The sequence below is a fragment of the Struthio camelus genome, chromosome 1 (assembly GCF_040807025.1).
Source record: "Struthio camelus isolate bStrCam1 chromosome 1, bStrCam1.hap1, whole genome shotgun sequence".
NCBI classification, from domain to species: Eukaryota; Metazoa; Chordata; class Aves; order Struthioniformes; family Struthionidae; genus Struthio; species Struthio camelus.
This window is the reverse complement of record NC_090942.1, coordinates 59,150,427-59,166,079: the sequence shown is the minus strand read 5'-3', so window position 1 is coordinate 59,166,079 and position 15,653 is coordinate 59,150,427. Positions and strand designations below refer to the sequence as shown.

General features: G+C 44.0%; 2 protein-coding genes across 2 annotated transcripts; both read left to right on the top strand.

Annotated features, from left to right (window-relative positions):
• Nucleotides 1-5,216: 5,216 nt before the first annotated feature.
• Nucleotides 5,217-15,142, top strand: LOC138067230 (interleukin-3 receptor class 2 subunit beta-like). Its single transcript, XM_068943169.1, has 4 exons — nucleotides 5,217-6,819; nucleotides 7,149-7,218; nucleotides 8,208-8,305; nucleotides 15,018-15,142. Exons 1-4 carry the CDS (start codon nucleotides 6,755-6,757, stop codon nucleotides 15,055-15,057), a joined length of 273 nt encoding a protein of 90 aa, XP_068799270.1. The 5' UTR covers nucleotides 5,217-6,754; the 3' UTR covers nucleotides 15,058-15,142.
• Nucleotides 10,124-11,026, top strand: LOC138067224 (uncharacterized). The gene has a single exon (XM_068942986.1). It carries the CDS (start codon nucleotides 10,139-10,141, stop codon nucleotides 11,009-11,011), a length of 873 nt encoding a protein of 290 aa, XP_068799087.1. The 5' UTR covers nucleotides 10,124-10,138; the 3' UTR covers nucleotides 11,012-11,026.
• Nucleotides 15,143-15,653: the final 511 nt, after the last annotated feature.

Genomic DNA, 15,653 nt, shown 5'->3' with positions numbered 1-15,653 from the left:
GTCAGTAATTGGGAAATAAGTAGCACAATGCCTTCGTGCCCATTTTGGCCCTTTAACTCCCTCCTAGTGGCTGAAAGATTTCGGTATGTTCTAGCTTTGATCCTGACAGCTTTTCATGTTACACCACAGATGTTTCACCATGGTGTTAGGTGAGTGGACCCAGACTGCTTTGCAAACTTGCTCCATATGAGCCAGCGTTAGGTCAAAAGCTGTGCTGGTTCATTGTGTCCTTGCCAGTATGTCGGTAGGGGAATGTATGTTCCTCCTTGTTTAAGGTTAACTTGTCTGTGTAGAAAGCTAGATGTAAAACCATCTAAAACTCTTAGCTGGCTTTTCATATTTTCTTTTTTAAAATATTCCATCTCCACATTCAGTGTGTGCACATACATTGCAAACTTCTGAGTCGAGGACTTTTGCCTCTGCTGTAGCTGGGTAGAATACTTCTAATCTGCTTGTCTTTCACAGGCATTCACAGGCACACAGGATGTTACCATACACTTTTTAGTTTCATCCATTCACTCTAGATACATGATGGCATGCTGTTTCAATATACAAAGATACCATTTTCTTACCATTCTACTTAGAGCAGAGATTATAATACAGGAACATAAGAATAGCTGTACTGGGTCAGTCACTCCATCTTGCTCACTATTTTGTCTCTGCCAATAGCTTATAATGGATGCGTAAAGCCAGAGTATAATAAACAGGGAAAAGTATAAAGTAAATCAGTAAATCCTTCACTGACATGTTTACTGGGCATCTGGCCCAGAGCCTTCCAGAGATGGAGGTTGCATCTAGGCTGGTGTAGGTAGTATGTACTAATGGTTCTAGCCCATAGAGATGTAGCTAATCCTTTTTAAAAACCACTTAATTTTTGACTTCATCTCACCTGATAGTATAGTATTCCTTAATTTATTTATGAATAAAAAATATCCAAACAAAAACAGAGCCACAATTTCCTGTTTTCATTTTGAGCCAATTGCCAAAGTGCTCCCTCATTCTTGTTCTATGAGATCTGGTGAATGACTGCTCTTATTCACCATCTCACTCCTGTTTGTGATGGTATAAACTTCTGTCATATCATCTCTGAGTTGCCTCTTTTCCAAGCTGAAGAATTCTGGTCTAATTAGTCTTTCTTCTTACGGTTCACATATTTCTGATAATACTAGTTGCTCTTCTGTACCTTTTCTGCACAATATGCCTCCAGAGATGAGATAACGAGAACTGAATATGGTATTCAAGAAACACATTAGTTACCTAGTCTACAATAATTGTACTCTCCCATTACTGTTGTTATTTATCTGCCCTCACAGATTCTCTGATTTTCTTGTACAGTTAGGATTACCTTTCCGTCACATGAACTACTATACATTTACTAACACTGAATTTCATATACCATTTATGCATAACAGTTCAGTGTTTTCTCTGCCATCTTTAGAACTGAGTGATCTAAATGACCGGGGATCATCACAAACTTTGTGACCCCTAGTCACCTTCTCTTCCAGCTCATTTATAATTATGTTGAAAATTATAAATCCCTGGAAGACTTCATTGACAACATTCCTCCAATATGAAAACTAACCATTAATTTTTCTAATTTCTTTTATTTTCATTGACCTTAATCTACCCAAGAACCTTGCTTTTATCCCTTAGTTTCTTGAACAGCACTTTTTGAGGGACTTTGTTATGCTTTTTAGAAAACCAGGTATAATATATTAACCGAATAACCCTATGTCTGTTTTCTCATGGACTTCTTCTGAGAACTCTACCAGTGACTATGCGTCTACTCTCTGCAAAAGCCATGTTAACTCTGCCTCAGAACACTTCTATCTACTATTTCTATTTTTCATTATAATTTGCATCACTCACTGAGTACAAAAGTCAGCCTGATTGGTCAGCAGTTCCTGGGATTCTTCTCTCAGTCTTTCTCAAAAAATTTCTTATGGTACTTCTTTTTCTCTGATACTGAGGCTTATTAAAGCCTTTGATTACTTACTATAATTATTTGCTCAGCAATTGCATATTTAAGTTCCCTTACAGCTTTTAGTATAGGAAAATAATTGCATAAGAACATAAATTATGCATGGCTTGTAAAGAAAGCTATTATGTTGTATTAAACCAAAAGATTTAGTTGGAAAAAAATCATTTTAAGATACACTTCTCTTTTCCAGGTTAATGGTGACCTCACCTCAACACAGCTCCTCCTTCCACAGAACTTTCTCATGAAAAGAAAAACAAAAAGCAAGTTCTCTGCAAATCCATTTGCTACATGTTTGCTTACTCAGAGAGACACATATTTTTCAGTGACTAGCTTTTTAAAATACATTTTCCTTATCTGTTCTGGGACTTAAATGTCATTGTAGCTAATCAGAGCAAATGTTTCTCTGAGCTGTTGTAAGATGTCTCTCACTTTGCATATGACTTCCTAGCAGCATAACTCTTGCTAACGCAAGTCCATGGGCCCTGATGGGATGCACCCACAAGTGCTGAGGGAGCTGGCAGATGTTATCGCTAGGCCACTCTCCATCCTCTTTGAAAGGTCATGAAGAACAGGAGAGGTGCCTGAGGACTGGAAGAAAGCCAATGTCACACCAGTCTTCAAAAAGGGCAAGAAGGAGGAGCCAGGAAACTACAGGCCTGTCAGCCTCCCCTCCATCCCTGGAAAGGTGGTGGAACAGCTCATCCTGGAGGTCCTCTCTAAGCATATGGAGGACAAGAAGGGGATCAGGAGTAGTCAGCATGGATTCACCAAAGGGAAATCATGCTTGACCAATCTGATAGCCTTCTATGACGGAATGACCGGCTGGGTAGATGAGGGCAGAGCAATGGATGTTGTCTCCCTGGACTTGAGCAAGGCTTCTGACACTGTCTCCTATCACATCCTCATCTCCAACATCTCTCCGTCCTAAGAGTCATGATAAAATTCTGTTAAAAAATGTCCAGTCAACTCTATGAGCAGCAGCTGCTGTTGAAGAGTTCTTGTCTTCAGATTTTTTCATGAAGAGCCAAATTTTATTTGTGAAATCCATCCAGTGTCAGCTGAACAATATAGGCAGACCTCATCTCCCTGCTTCTCACTCCTCTCTCTCTGCCTTCTCCAGCACAGTAGCAGAGCTGGTGCTGATTTTACCATTTCCTTCTATCTCCTTTGTGACCCATCTGTCTTCTGAGTGTTTTCTTTTCAGAGAGCACACCAGTGCAGACCCTACCCTGTTATAAAGACTTGCACATGGATGGAGTGCTCAGAGGCTCATAAATTCCTGAATGTGACTCTGAACTGTGGAAAGTAAGTGCTTTGTCTTTGTTCTGTGAAGAGTCCAAAGGGGCTTGGCTGCTAAAGCCAACCAAAGAGATGGAGCTGGAAGGAAGGACAGTGACCTGGGCTTGCAGCCAGGGTGGTATCCAGCCTCCAGGCACCAGTGCTGGAGAGTCCAGGGTGGAGAGGAAATTGGATATGTACAGCATAAGGAAGAAAACAAAGCAGGACATGCTGATCAAGTTGTTTTCATTATCTTTTCAATCACACTCTTCTGCTTTTGCTGTGAGACCACAGGTGTAAATATGGCAGTGTGGTGGCATCCGCAGACTTCAATGGGTATACCTGATGTCTCTTGGCCTGACCTACAGCTGACCCTGCCTGGGTATACCTGTTGGCCACCAGTTTTCTGCCTAGCGACTGGACTGGTCATGATTGGAGGAAACAGCTAGCCATCAAATCCCACATGAGCGGAGCAAGTGGCACCTCTCCATCAAAGAACATTCAAGAACATGCTGGAATCATCCTGAACTTGCCAGAGCCACCATGTAATAGTATGACCACACCTCTAATTCGATCATGGCTATAAATAACCGCAGCAGGCTTCCGAGATTGAGATCGCCTCATCGGACGCAGCAGGTCTGCTGAAGTGATGAATATCCCCTTGGATCGGGACACCGCCCGAGGAATTCCCGCCAGGATTTAAATCTCTCTCTGCATGGTTGCGTAAGCGTTTGGTGCACCTACTGGACAGTTTCTGACCAGTCTACAGAAGCAAACCTTCTTTGTTAAAGGGGACTGTGAGTGTCCAAACCATGGAAGGGATAGCTTCCTCACTCGTTACTGCTTTTCCCTTGGAAGAGTAGCTACTTATCCTTCTTTTGTCTGCTATTTTCTTTCCATTCCTTTCCCTGTGCCATAATGCATGAATACATGTAAATAGTCAATATATGTAAATATATTGATAAATATGTTTACTAGTTAATTACTTTATTTGTTATCAAATCCATTCGTTAATACTAGGAATGCCTATACTGACAGCCAAATCTGTTATCTGTTACGGTTCAATAAACTGTTTAATGATGCCTTTAAACTGGTTCAGTACTCAGTCCTTCCGTGACAGGCAGGGCATGCTAATTACTGCAGCCAGAGTGGAAAAAGATGTGTTACACTAGATGCAATGGAGATGATAAGTTATCAGCATGGCAAAGGAGGCTTCTTCTTCCTCTTTATGCCAGTAAGAGCACAGCTATGTTGAAATAATTTCTGTAAAATATGCTGTGAGAAAGAGAGAAGTTGTACATAGATGTTTGACTCACTGGGTTTCCTTGTGGAGATACTGGTCTGTGTTTGTCACTATCTCCTAGCTACTTCTGCTTCCTTTCAAAGAAGAACTGAACTATCAAACTGGAGGGTATGAGGGAGAGGAAGTGGCAGAGAAAGAAGAGATAGGGGATGGGGAAAAAATAGATAACAAAAGCAGGAGATGGAGGGCTAAAGAGCAAAGAGATAGGAGAGTAGGAAGTAAATACATGACATGGGAATAGGAAGAAGTTTTCTTGGTTTTGTTTTGAGAAAGAACTGTAGGATTCTCGCATTATTTGACCTGGCAGCTACAGAAGTCAATGGAGAAGATGCCCCTTACAGTCCATAGAGTATTGAACCACATTCAAAATGTTAGCAGTTTGCTATGGATTGAAGTCTACAAACCACAGAAATGTTCTTGTAGCACAATGGACTCCACAGGTCTGTGTGGAAATCATTTTTTTGGAAAAGGACTGACGTTCCATAATCCCCACAAACCTTTTGCTCTAGCTGCTAGCTGCAGTTCTCTGAGCTACCTTTTCTGACTTCTCAGAAAGCAGAACATACATATTTACATATATAAACCACCAGCCCTATTGTTCTGAAAGCAGCTTTGGCTGCTCTCTAAGGGAGGTGAGCAAGGAGCTGAGGGTGACAAGATAGCAAAGCAGGCAGAGGCAGTGACCTCACTGACAAGGGCACAGACCTGCAGTAACAAGAGGAGAACAGCTGCAGTGACAGTGACCAGACTCAGCCATCAGTCTAGATCCGGTAGCAAGTCCATGGTCAGGAGACAGGCTCAAGATCAAGCTAGGAAGTGAATTCCACACATCAGAATTAGCAAGGTACCTCACCAGGCATAGATTTGGCTGCATCATAGCTCAGGCAAGATCCAAGGGTAAAGGCCTGAGCTTAAAAGTAGCTCCTCAGTGAAAGTGGGGATGTCTCCAATGAGGCGTCTCAAAGCTTTTGCCACACAGCTTTTTCACAACAGTCTGATCCCAGGTTACACAGCTGTGCTGTATCAGAATTGGCCTTGCGCATGAGCAGCCAAAGCCCTGGAAGGGGGAGAAGAGGTTGTACTCAAGGCCCAGACACCTACCAACCCAAGACAGTTAATGTGCATGCACCTTCCCTTGAGGAAAGGGAAGAGGGCAAATGAGAAAAGGGAAGGGCTCATGTGGGAAGATGGCAAAAAGCATGTGAAGCTCTTTCCCCGGAAGAAGAATGTTTTCAAAATTTTAAGAGAGTATTTCCTTTGATCTGTTGTTTGCCCACATCTGCCTATGTTTCTACACCTGTCAGCCTGATCGGGCCAAATTCCCGCACAGTTCTGCCCTGGGCAGTGCTCTGAGCCTGCGCAGCTGATGCTGAAAACAATTGAGCCTCTCAAAGCTGCAAGAGCCAGCCCATCTGCAGGGGCAAATTTTATCTGGCAATGCCTGTGCCTTGTCCCGCCTGTGCTATGCAGGCAGCACGCACACAGAAGCCCCTCCGGGATGCAAGCACAGAGTGCTACACCATGGGTGTTGACTGTCACACGTGTGGGAGTGCTTGGAGATGCTATACTGCCCTCAGAAAGATCTCTCTGGGCTCTTCTCTGAGGGTCGCATCCTCTAGCTCTTTCCCTGTCTCCCCTCCTCCCTTCTCTTCCGTTCCCCTGTCCTCCCTCACTCCCTCCCTGCTTTCCCCCGCTAACAGAAAGCTGCCTCGCTCTCACTCTCCAACACCACACACTGCTATCTCAGCCATGAGGGCCTTGTTCCAGGCAGCAGCTACGTTGCCCGTGTGCGAGCCAGACTGGGGCAGACCAGTGGCTTCTCCGGGCAGTACAGCAAGTGGAGCACGGAGGTATCCTGGGAGACACCAGAAGGTAGCGCGGGGTGGAGCGGGGCCGTGTGGGGGTGGAAGGGCTGGCTGAGAAGCCAGGGCCTGTGGGATGTGGGTCGTCATGCTGTGCTGGCTGAGAATCGGGGCCTAGGCTGAGGAACGTTGGGGCATCTGCAGGGGAGGATGCAGGTGGTCCGTGGCCTTACTGCCCCCCACTCCAGCTTGTTTAACTTCTTCCCTGATCTTGTTGCATGGCGAGTGACGAAAATGAAAAACCTGTTAGAGGAAGCAGCCACTCTGTGCGGGTAGCTCCCTATTTCTCTTTTCTCTGTTTCAGTTCTGTCACCAGTGGTTCTCCCAGTGATGCTCCCAGCCATCATCATCACTTTGCTAATAATTGCTCATTGCAGCTATAGGTATCTCCTCAGGTAGGTTTGCACTGTGACTTGGAGATTTAGCAGCATGTTGGCCATGCAAATGGAATAAAGGGTGAAAAACCGAGGGCGAGGCACTGCTCATCCAGCATGAGAGAGTGCGCTATGTGGACATCAGCCTTGGTGTGCAAAGGGGAGTCCTGTGCGTGTCCACGTGCAGATGAGACTTGGGTTGTGGTGTTTCAGGGCCTTGGTGGTGCCTTGTTGTGCAGAGCAGCACTGTGTGTGTGTGTGTGTGCGTGTGTTTGCGTGTGCAGTGTAATCTTTTCCCTTTGCAGCCTAGGCAAGAAGCAAATCTTGGAACCTCTGTGTTGTTGTTGCAGGAAGAAGAAAAACTGGGAGGAGAAGATTCCAAACCCCAGCAAGAGTCTCCTGATCCAGAGCTACTTGCGGGTAAAAGGGAATTGTGCTTTGCTGGGGTGCACCTGGAGAAGTATGACATGGAGTTGTTCTAGGGTGAAGAGAAAGGGCATCTCATACCTGGTTCTCCAACCACAAATGTTTTCTCTTCTTTGTCTCATGGTTTCGAAAGTTGACAGTGCAGTGAGTTATCTTATCCTAAGCTTTGTAAACATTCCAGTAATTCTTTTTTTTCTGGTCAGCTGTTACAGAAGGACAGTCATTTCATACCTACAGGTGAATTATTACCCACAGTGTCCTCATATGGTGCTGGATCAGAGCCTGCATGGCACAAAGCAATAGCATTGATGTTTACTGTGAAAAGGAACGTGCAGGGGCAGCATCCCCTGACTCCTATTCTACATAAAGATAGGTTAGGGATAGGTGACATGGAAGTGAAAGAACAATTTTCTGGAGAAGAGAACAAATTTTGTAGCCTCAGCAGTGAGATTGCTTCCACATTACCGTTCGTGCTGACTTGAAGATAGAAGACAGACCTTAACTTTTTCAGACTAGAGAATGAAGATTGAAAGGTGAAAGTAATCTGCACACTGGAGCAAAGACAAAAGAGGGAAAAGCTGACAGAAAAGGTTAGCTGAAGTCAAAGAGGTATGAAGAATACATTCAAGAATACATTCTAAGAATACATTCAGACTGGCAGTTTCTTAAACCGGTGTCAATTGATCTATTAAAGATTTCCTGCAGCAGTATTATACTGTGCTTAGGTGGGGACACAGTAGGACCTTAAGAATGAAAACAACAAAATTGTTGGGACAAAAGTTATTGGGAAAAGATTACTTTTAAAACAGAGGTTGATAAACTGGTAAAGCTAATTATTTGGTGTGAATGCCTGGAAACTCCTTCTTATGCTAAGTGCCTATCTGTGCTACTTGCATTCTTGTGCCCACGGCTCCTGGGTCTTCCTGGCCTTAAAAGGGATCTCTCTCCTCAAAACTGTTAAAATCTTCATTTTCTCTTTTCAGAAAGCTGCCAGCCAACTGCCAGCCAGCCAGATAGACTTCAGTGGGCAGAACACTTCTGAGCACATGGAACAGATTAACTGCCTTCAAGCACTGGATGGGTAAGTAAAAAGCACACTCATGACTCCTTTTCTGACAGGTTCCTTACTAACCATGAGGTAAGGGCAGGCTATACATGTATTCACGCACTGGGATGAGGAGGACAAAGAATTTTCACCTGTATATTTCCTAAGTCTATGTACTCCTCCCAAATGTCTGTAGAAACTGCAACGAATTCCTGTAGCTGCAGATCTTGACCTCCCCAGCTGGAAGTCTGAGGATGGAAATCTGCTCCCTTTCTTTCTCTGCATTCACTCTGGAAATAGATTTGAATAAAAGAGGTAGACTTGCTAGGGTGGAAATCTTGTTGGTTGACTTCCTCACAGCCTACCTGAACACAACCACATCCTCTCTCTCAAATATGTATATTCCCTCATCCCTTCATTCTCTAGAAATGAAACATGTTCTGCTCCCTCTAGCAGAGTGTGACTGTGAAAGTGGAGAGTGACCAGAGAAGAACTGCAGTGATCCCAGACCAGTGTGACATTGATCAGAAAGAGACCCACATTGTACATACAACCTCAAATTTGTGTCAGGTCTTCAAAGGTAGGGAGGGGTGATGACCATAGTGCTCTGCCCAGAAAACTATCCTAACCTGCAGAGCAATTAGGGGAGGCTGGCACAAATTAAAATAACTCTTGGGCTTCATAATAATTATCTGCCTCTTAGGAGAGAGGGTCAGATCTTTTCAACATATGCTTTCATAAGTCATGTAAATGAAAGATGGATTATGTTAGTTATTTCACTGAAACCTCACCTTGTCTTCTCCCTCTGTCTAATATTCAGCATTTGTAAGATCCTTGAGACAGGGATGCTCTATTTTGAAGAAGTAACTGCAAAATATCACTGAAAGCTCTAGAGCTGCATAAATGCTGATGCTAGCAATCACATTGTCTGAATCTGTACTTCCAAATAAATCAGGCTCAAGACATAGATTCAAGCACTGTCTTGTAACTGCTTATACTGTTTTGTTGCCAGCACCCTCCTGCCATGGTTTGGCCTCTGCCAACTGCTGTTCTATAAGATAACATCCTGGCACAAACTGGGATATTGCTCAGGGTAGCAACCATTCCCAGGGGGCCACATCAGACATGACTGTACCAGGTTTGGCTGCATCCACTGTCCTTTAACAGTATTCTAGCAGACTTTGCATCCAGGCCATGCTACACATAGCCTCAGTTTCACACTATGAACACAGCTGCTGCACAAGTCTGACATTATTTTGTACACATTGAACTGAAGAAACAAAAAGGACACAAAAACATAGCTGTTCTGTAGATTGCAAGGACACTGTGTTGAGACCCAAAAAACTACCAGGGTTATGCAGTGTGTGCTAGACACAGCCAGTCTATGCCATTTAACCTGAGGGTCAAAGGATGGTTCCCAGCTCTTTTTTAATCGCAGTATAAACACAAACTTTCTCAAAAGCCGATTTACATTACATATCCTGGCATTGAGAAAAGTCAGCGTTAGCACTAGACAGTTGGTCTCTTACTACAGTACAGAGAAGGCTAAGGCTTGCATCTGCTGAGGAAGATACAAGAGATGTAGCCAAAGGTTCCTTCTAACTTCCTGGAGTACAGTGTGCTTCTGTAGACCAACTCCTGTTTCTGTACAATGATCACTTTACAGAGCTGGCAATTAGAGAGCTGTCATTAGAAGCTAAGTAAGTTCTGTGTTTTTCACCTAAAAAGGATGATTAGGAGCAGTTCAGCAGAGTTCCCTGGAGCTTAGGCAGAGAAAGTGAAGGTTTCCCATTCTACCCTGGAGCCACACAACCCCTGTCAGACATCCGGAGTGCCACATAGAACCTTATTTTCATCAGCCGCACTTGTATGCCATTAAATCATACCGATGGTCAGTCCTGCTTGTTTGCCAGGCTTACATGCAAGAATGTTGCTGATGCAAGTATTGCTTCCCAGACAGCAGTCCCTTGCTTTGATTTCAATGGTCCATACTTGTACAGGCCAGTGATGCCCTCTCAGCCCGATATGCATCAGGCCCTTCAAGCAGTCCCAGCGGGAATCCATGGGAAATCAGCGTCCCTTCAGTATGTGACCCTCCCAAAGGAAGCCTGTCCCCAGCCTCCTCAGAGGCAGGCACAGCCAGGAGCACTTCCTCTGCAGCCTCTCCTGCTCCCAGACCGGAAGGAAATGATGCAGCATCTCAGCGGCGGGGAAGAAATCTCACCAGCCCAACCAGCCTGTGGGAAATGCATGAATGTGAGGCCGGAACGGCAGAAATCTCCAATGGCTCTTAGCCGTACTGGCTCTGCCCAGCAGTGCTCCTTGAGCTACATCACCACAGACAGCCTCTTACTGCCATCAGCCAGACACTCCAACCACCTGTCCCTCGCCACTGATGGAGAATTAGCGTCTGACTCACAGGAGATCCAGCCCCCCGATGACTGCTTTTGCCATGAGTTTTCTCCTGGGAAATCTGATGCCCTGCTTGCAGTTTCAGGTCAAACGCCAAACCCTTCTCCTCAATTGCACCTGGATGCATTTGGGGACTATCTTACTGTCCCTCCAAGTCCCCATGGACCTTCAGAATCCACAAATATTTCCTCCCATGTTTTTTGGAAAGGAATCAGTTTTTCAGAAGAACCTGTGTTGGAGAACACCACAGTCCTGTTTAATCCTGACAGCATCATGATTGTTTTCTTCCATTACGGGCTATTGCTACCCTGCCCCCTACCCAAAACCTAGTGAGAAGACTTGCATGAACCAGGAAGATCCATGAATAAACAGGCTTTCCAAACACATTAAAATTATCAAATAGCCTGTACATGATGGGGGATCCATCAGTGGCAAGGAAGAGAACACACAGAGTATTGAGGTCATTCTGCTCTTTAGAAATTTGAAGCCACTGTGGAAAGGAATGCAGCCAGCTGTAAGACTCAGAGAAGCCTGCTAGGATTGTGGTGATCTTTGATATCCAAGATAAAAAGATAAAATTTGAAGAATGCCACCATTACATTCTCATTTTCTTCCCACAAATGCTATTTCTCCTGTCCAGTCTCCAGTTCAGTGTGGAGAAATTTCTCAAGCAACCCTACTCCCTTTCTTAGTTATATTAATGCATCTTGTAAAAGGTACAGGATATAAGTCCACCATACCTGCATTTAGATGGGCGTGCTACACAATCCCTTGCCATGTTTCATTGGCCAGATTTATCTAGGTCCTCTTTCTAAAAAGAGGTAACCAATTTCAGCTCAAGCTTCTAGGTTCTGGGAAAAAAAAAAAGATTCTGCTTGGGCACATAATAAGCTTGGATAATCAAGTTTTCTGCTCAAGAGCAATGCATCCGAGGGCTTAAAAGAAAAGGAACTTACCAAAAGGGATAAAATGGCAACTCAACATAAACATTAGAAAGCCACTTTACTAAATTCAATAACATAACCTGAAAGATTTTTGGTAATGTATTCCACTTCCATTCTTTGCCCGGACTTGAGAGCATCCATTGTTCGTCTCTGAGAAAAATGTTGCTCCTAAACCTCTCTTACCATTCCCAAGTGCAGTGATCTCACCTCTGATACTGAGTAGCTGCTCTTAGCAGCTTTAGCCCAAGAAGTTCTCATTCTATTTGCAGTCCCCACACTGCCCCCTTAGTATTTCAGTTCCTCAGAGAGGAGTCAGCGGCATGCAAAACCCCAAGAGACCCCTGGGGAAAATCTCTCTTCTCTCCACTTTCTTACTACATAGCTCCTTTGGTTTTCCACTACCAAGGAGACCAGCAAAAGTAATTCCTAATCCTCAGGCATGTTCAAACACCATTCTCCTGATGCATAAAAGTGTTTTAAATACCTTCAAAATTAAGACACAATTGCATTTCAACCCAAGTGTCCAAGACTGAAATCCACTGACGTCATTTCCCTTGCTCCCTCTTTATTGTGATTTCTAGGCATTTCAAGCAGCTCGGGATTTCTCTTTATCCCATTAAAGGCAGGATCAGCAGTAAGTACTTCATTTTTTAAGGAATGAGGTATTGGGCTTACCTCAGGATAGAAGTGGCTCTGAAATTAAGTTTCAGTTCAGTGCAAGCTTTACAATGTACAAGATTGAATTTAATAGCTGGCTGGAGATGATAAGAGTTCTTGCAGTGAGTATCTTCTGTTCTTACAGTTACAGTTGCTTTAGTGGGCCATTCAAAATCACTTGCAGTGTAGACAACAAAGACAGATTGGAATTGTTCAGGATAGCCCAAGATAGACAGAAGTCAGGGGGTTAAGTGAAAAAGAAAAAAAGATGGAGAACAGGAAACCTTTCTTAACAGTGGTATCTTGCAGGATAAGCTATGTCTTAATTGGTGGGATGCCTAAACCTAAACTGGGAAATGTCCATTATTGCAGGAAAAACTAAAAGGTAGGACAAGAGTGCTGCAGATGCTTGAATTTAATTGGACTATTTCAAATTGCTATAGTACTATATGATTATCTATATTTCAAGTGCATTCACTGTTTATAGATGACTGAAACAGCTCTTAACCAGCTGTTTTTGTGACTAGCTAATCCAGAGAAGAACACTTTTCTTTTTTTTTTTTTTCCAGCTCCAGCCTGTCAGGTAAAAACATTTGCTCAGAGCTGCCACCCAATGCTCAGGCCTTGCAAGATCACTTAAATACAAGCTATCTACATTGCAACGTGCTGAGTTCAGTGAGACAATATAGCAGAGGTCTAACGTCTCACTGCATAAAAAAAGGCAAAAAGTGAAAGGCCATTTCCCTCTCCACTCCTGTTCCTCCACATCTGCAAGCCCCACCACTATCTGCCTTGCCTGTAACAAGATCCTTCGCTAAGCAAATTTAATTGGTTAACCTGTTAACTTTGCTTTCTTCTTCTGCATTGATTTTTGCTGGTTTATCAAGTTGAATCAGTTTGGAGTGAGGGCAGGTAAGTGTCAGCACCAGCACAAAAAAACAAGCAGGAACGAACAGCAGAGGGATGGGTGGGAGACTTTGAGCAGCAATGAGCACTCATTTCAGCTCAGCTGTCTTGTCTAACCGCATCTGATATACTATTTGGAAATTCCCAAGCTGGCTTTAAACATGCTTGTTTGGGTATCCAAAGCACTCTAGGCATTATGGAGTGCTGCTTAGGGTAACACACCTCACCATGGTTCTCGGTAAATCAGTCAACCAGTCTGTTCAGCGTTCCGTGACTTCAGGTATTGATTGCTTCCAGTAGCTGAGCTGTCTCATTGAAAGCTATCTCAGTTATCTCTGCACCTGTCGATGCATCACCTATCAGAACGTGATTGCCTCTGGCTGTGCTGTATCATTTGGCAAAGCAGAGAGGAAGAGGAAAGGAGATTACCATGTGTATGCATCCATTTGGCATCGATCGGATGGCATCCATTTGACTGCATTACACAGTGTCAACTATTTTGCATTATTGTGCTTATAAACATATTATTTTTATTTGTAAAAAGTGTGTAAAGTGATATTATTGTTCTTCACAGCAAGAGACAAACATCACAGTTTGTGGCACAGTATAGTGATGCACCATTAAGACACTTTCCTTAGCCTTTCATGGATAGCAAATTGCATTTTTTCCAAACTGTACCAGAATTTTGCACTCTGTCTGCCTAGACCACTAGAAAGAGACCTGTAAACTTGTATGCCGATTCAGCCTTTATATTAAGATCTTATATCTGTGTTAGCTAACTGTGCCCTGGACTTTCTGCTTTTAGTATGCCAAATAATGTCAGTAGGTTTCTCTTCAGGTCCATTGATTCTGGATTACGACTTGCTGCAGGCTCAGAGGACAGCATTTGTTATGTACTTGGAGTCATGCTGGTCATCAGTGCTGCATGCAACATGCAGAACAGGGTGGTGCTACAGAGCCCTGCTGTCCAGCTAAAGCCAGAGTGCTGTGTGCACAGACAGGGACCTCTCGTACTGATGCACAAGGAAACCCGCAGGGAGATTTATACACATTGCCATTTGGCCAGTCTCCTTAGTTTGAAAGACTTGGGCACGTGCCTGGAAACATCTGAATTCCAAATGGTTAATTACTGCTGGTGGAAAATGATTATCACATGATAATCATAGTTATATTTTAACTTACTTCACTACTTTTATGTAGTCAGCACATTCTCATCTAAGCCAAAACTGACAAAGAGTGGTGTATCAATCCTAATTCTGTCCTGAAGCAGTTTGTATCAAGTAGCAGCAAAATATCAGTCTTTTAAAATGGGGAAAGCTTGGGAGCAGAGGGGAAGGATCAGAGCATCTCCCTTCCCAGACAGGTACTTTGCGATTGCTGGGCCAACCTGGTACAGTCTATGGGGCTGGAAGGCAGGAGCCTGCAAGAATATCCATTAGATACTATCAGAAGAACACGTCAGAAATCCCCAATAACCCTGCATGTACTGCAGCATTCAAGCTCTTGGGTGATCCTGGGTTATTCTTTGGACATACTCTCTGGCATGGACTGTGCGGTGGAGGCGTGTGCTTCTCTCTAAGAGACATATATCTGGGAGGTGGGGAAAGGGCTAGCAGGGGTGAGTATGACTTAATGAGAGCTTTAGTAATAGTCCATTCACTCTGCGGGTGACTTGCAGATTGGAGAAATCCAGGGGCTTCTTGTAGCTTTCCTGTTTCCTTTAGGCGGGATGTTTTGGTTTGTATTAGCTTGGCCTGCAAATTCTGTGGGCTTTGGGTGAACACCCTGACACCTTCTCTTCTCAGATGTGTTTCTTTTTGTTTTCCCAGCATTACTGCTGCTCCCTGCCTAGGCAAGAACTTTCCATGAAATCCTCCAAGTGACAGACATAACAACAAAACCAGAACTGTGGGCAGAGAAATTTCCTCTCCTACCCCACAAAGGCATCTGTTGCCAACCACTGGATTTGCCGTTGGGCTATTGCATGGACACTGTTTGGTGCCTAAGAAGCACAAGAGTCTGAAATCACCTGGAAAACATCAATAGGCCGCTGGTTTTTTGCCTGGTGTGCCTGGCTGCTATATACCTCCAGCTCTTAAGCTATGTGAGAGTTTTACAGCCTTTGGATGGAAGAGGTAGGCAGCATTCAGGCTCTTGGGTGACCCTGGTTCATTTCCTGTGTATCCTCTGTGTATTTCCTTCTATCTATCTGGATTGCTGGGGCAGCCACTGAAGTATCATGAATCTTCTGACAAACCTGAGTTTATACACACATATACACATACACGCACACCTATCTCCCTTCCTTGGCATCCTGTCTAGGTCCCACTTAAAAATCCAGCACTACAGATAGGTCGCAGGGAGGGTGACATTCAAAAATCATGTTCATTGCTAACTAGACTTCACTCCCCCCCGCCCCCCCCCCACCTTCCATGCTACTCAGTGGGATTCCTGGTCCTGCCTCA

Bases quoted from the DNA above. Each gene is read 5' to 3' on its own strand.
- LOC138067224 (XM_068942986.1), top strand. From the start codon at position 10,139: ATGCCATTAAATCATACCGATGGTCAGTCCTGCTTGTTTGCCAGGCTT.
- LOC138067230 (XM_068943169.1), top strand. From the start codon at position 6,755: ATGCTCCCAGCCATCATCATCACTTTGCTAATAATTGCTCATTGCAGC. The intron at 6,820-7,148 runs GTAGGTTTGCAC...TTGTTGTTGCAG, and splicing joins AGCTATAGGTATCTCCTCAG to GAAGAAGAAAAACTGGGAGG. The intron at 7,219-8,207 runs GTAAAAGGGAAT...TTCTCTTTTCAG, and splicing joins TGATCCAGAGCTACTTGCGG to AAAGCTGCCAGCCAACTGCC.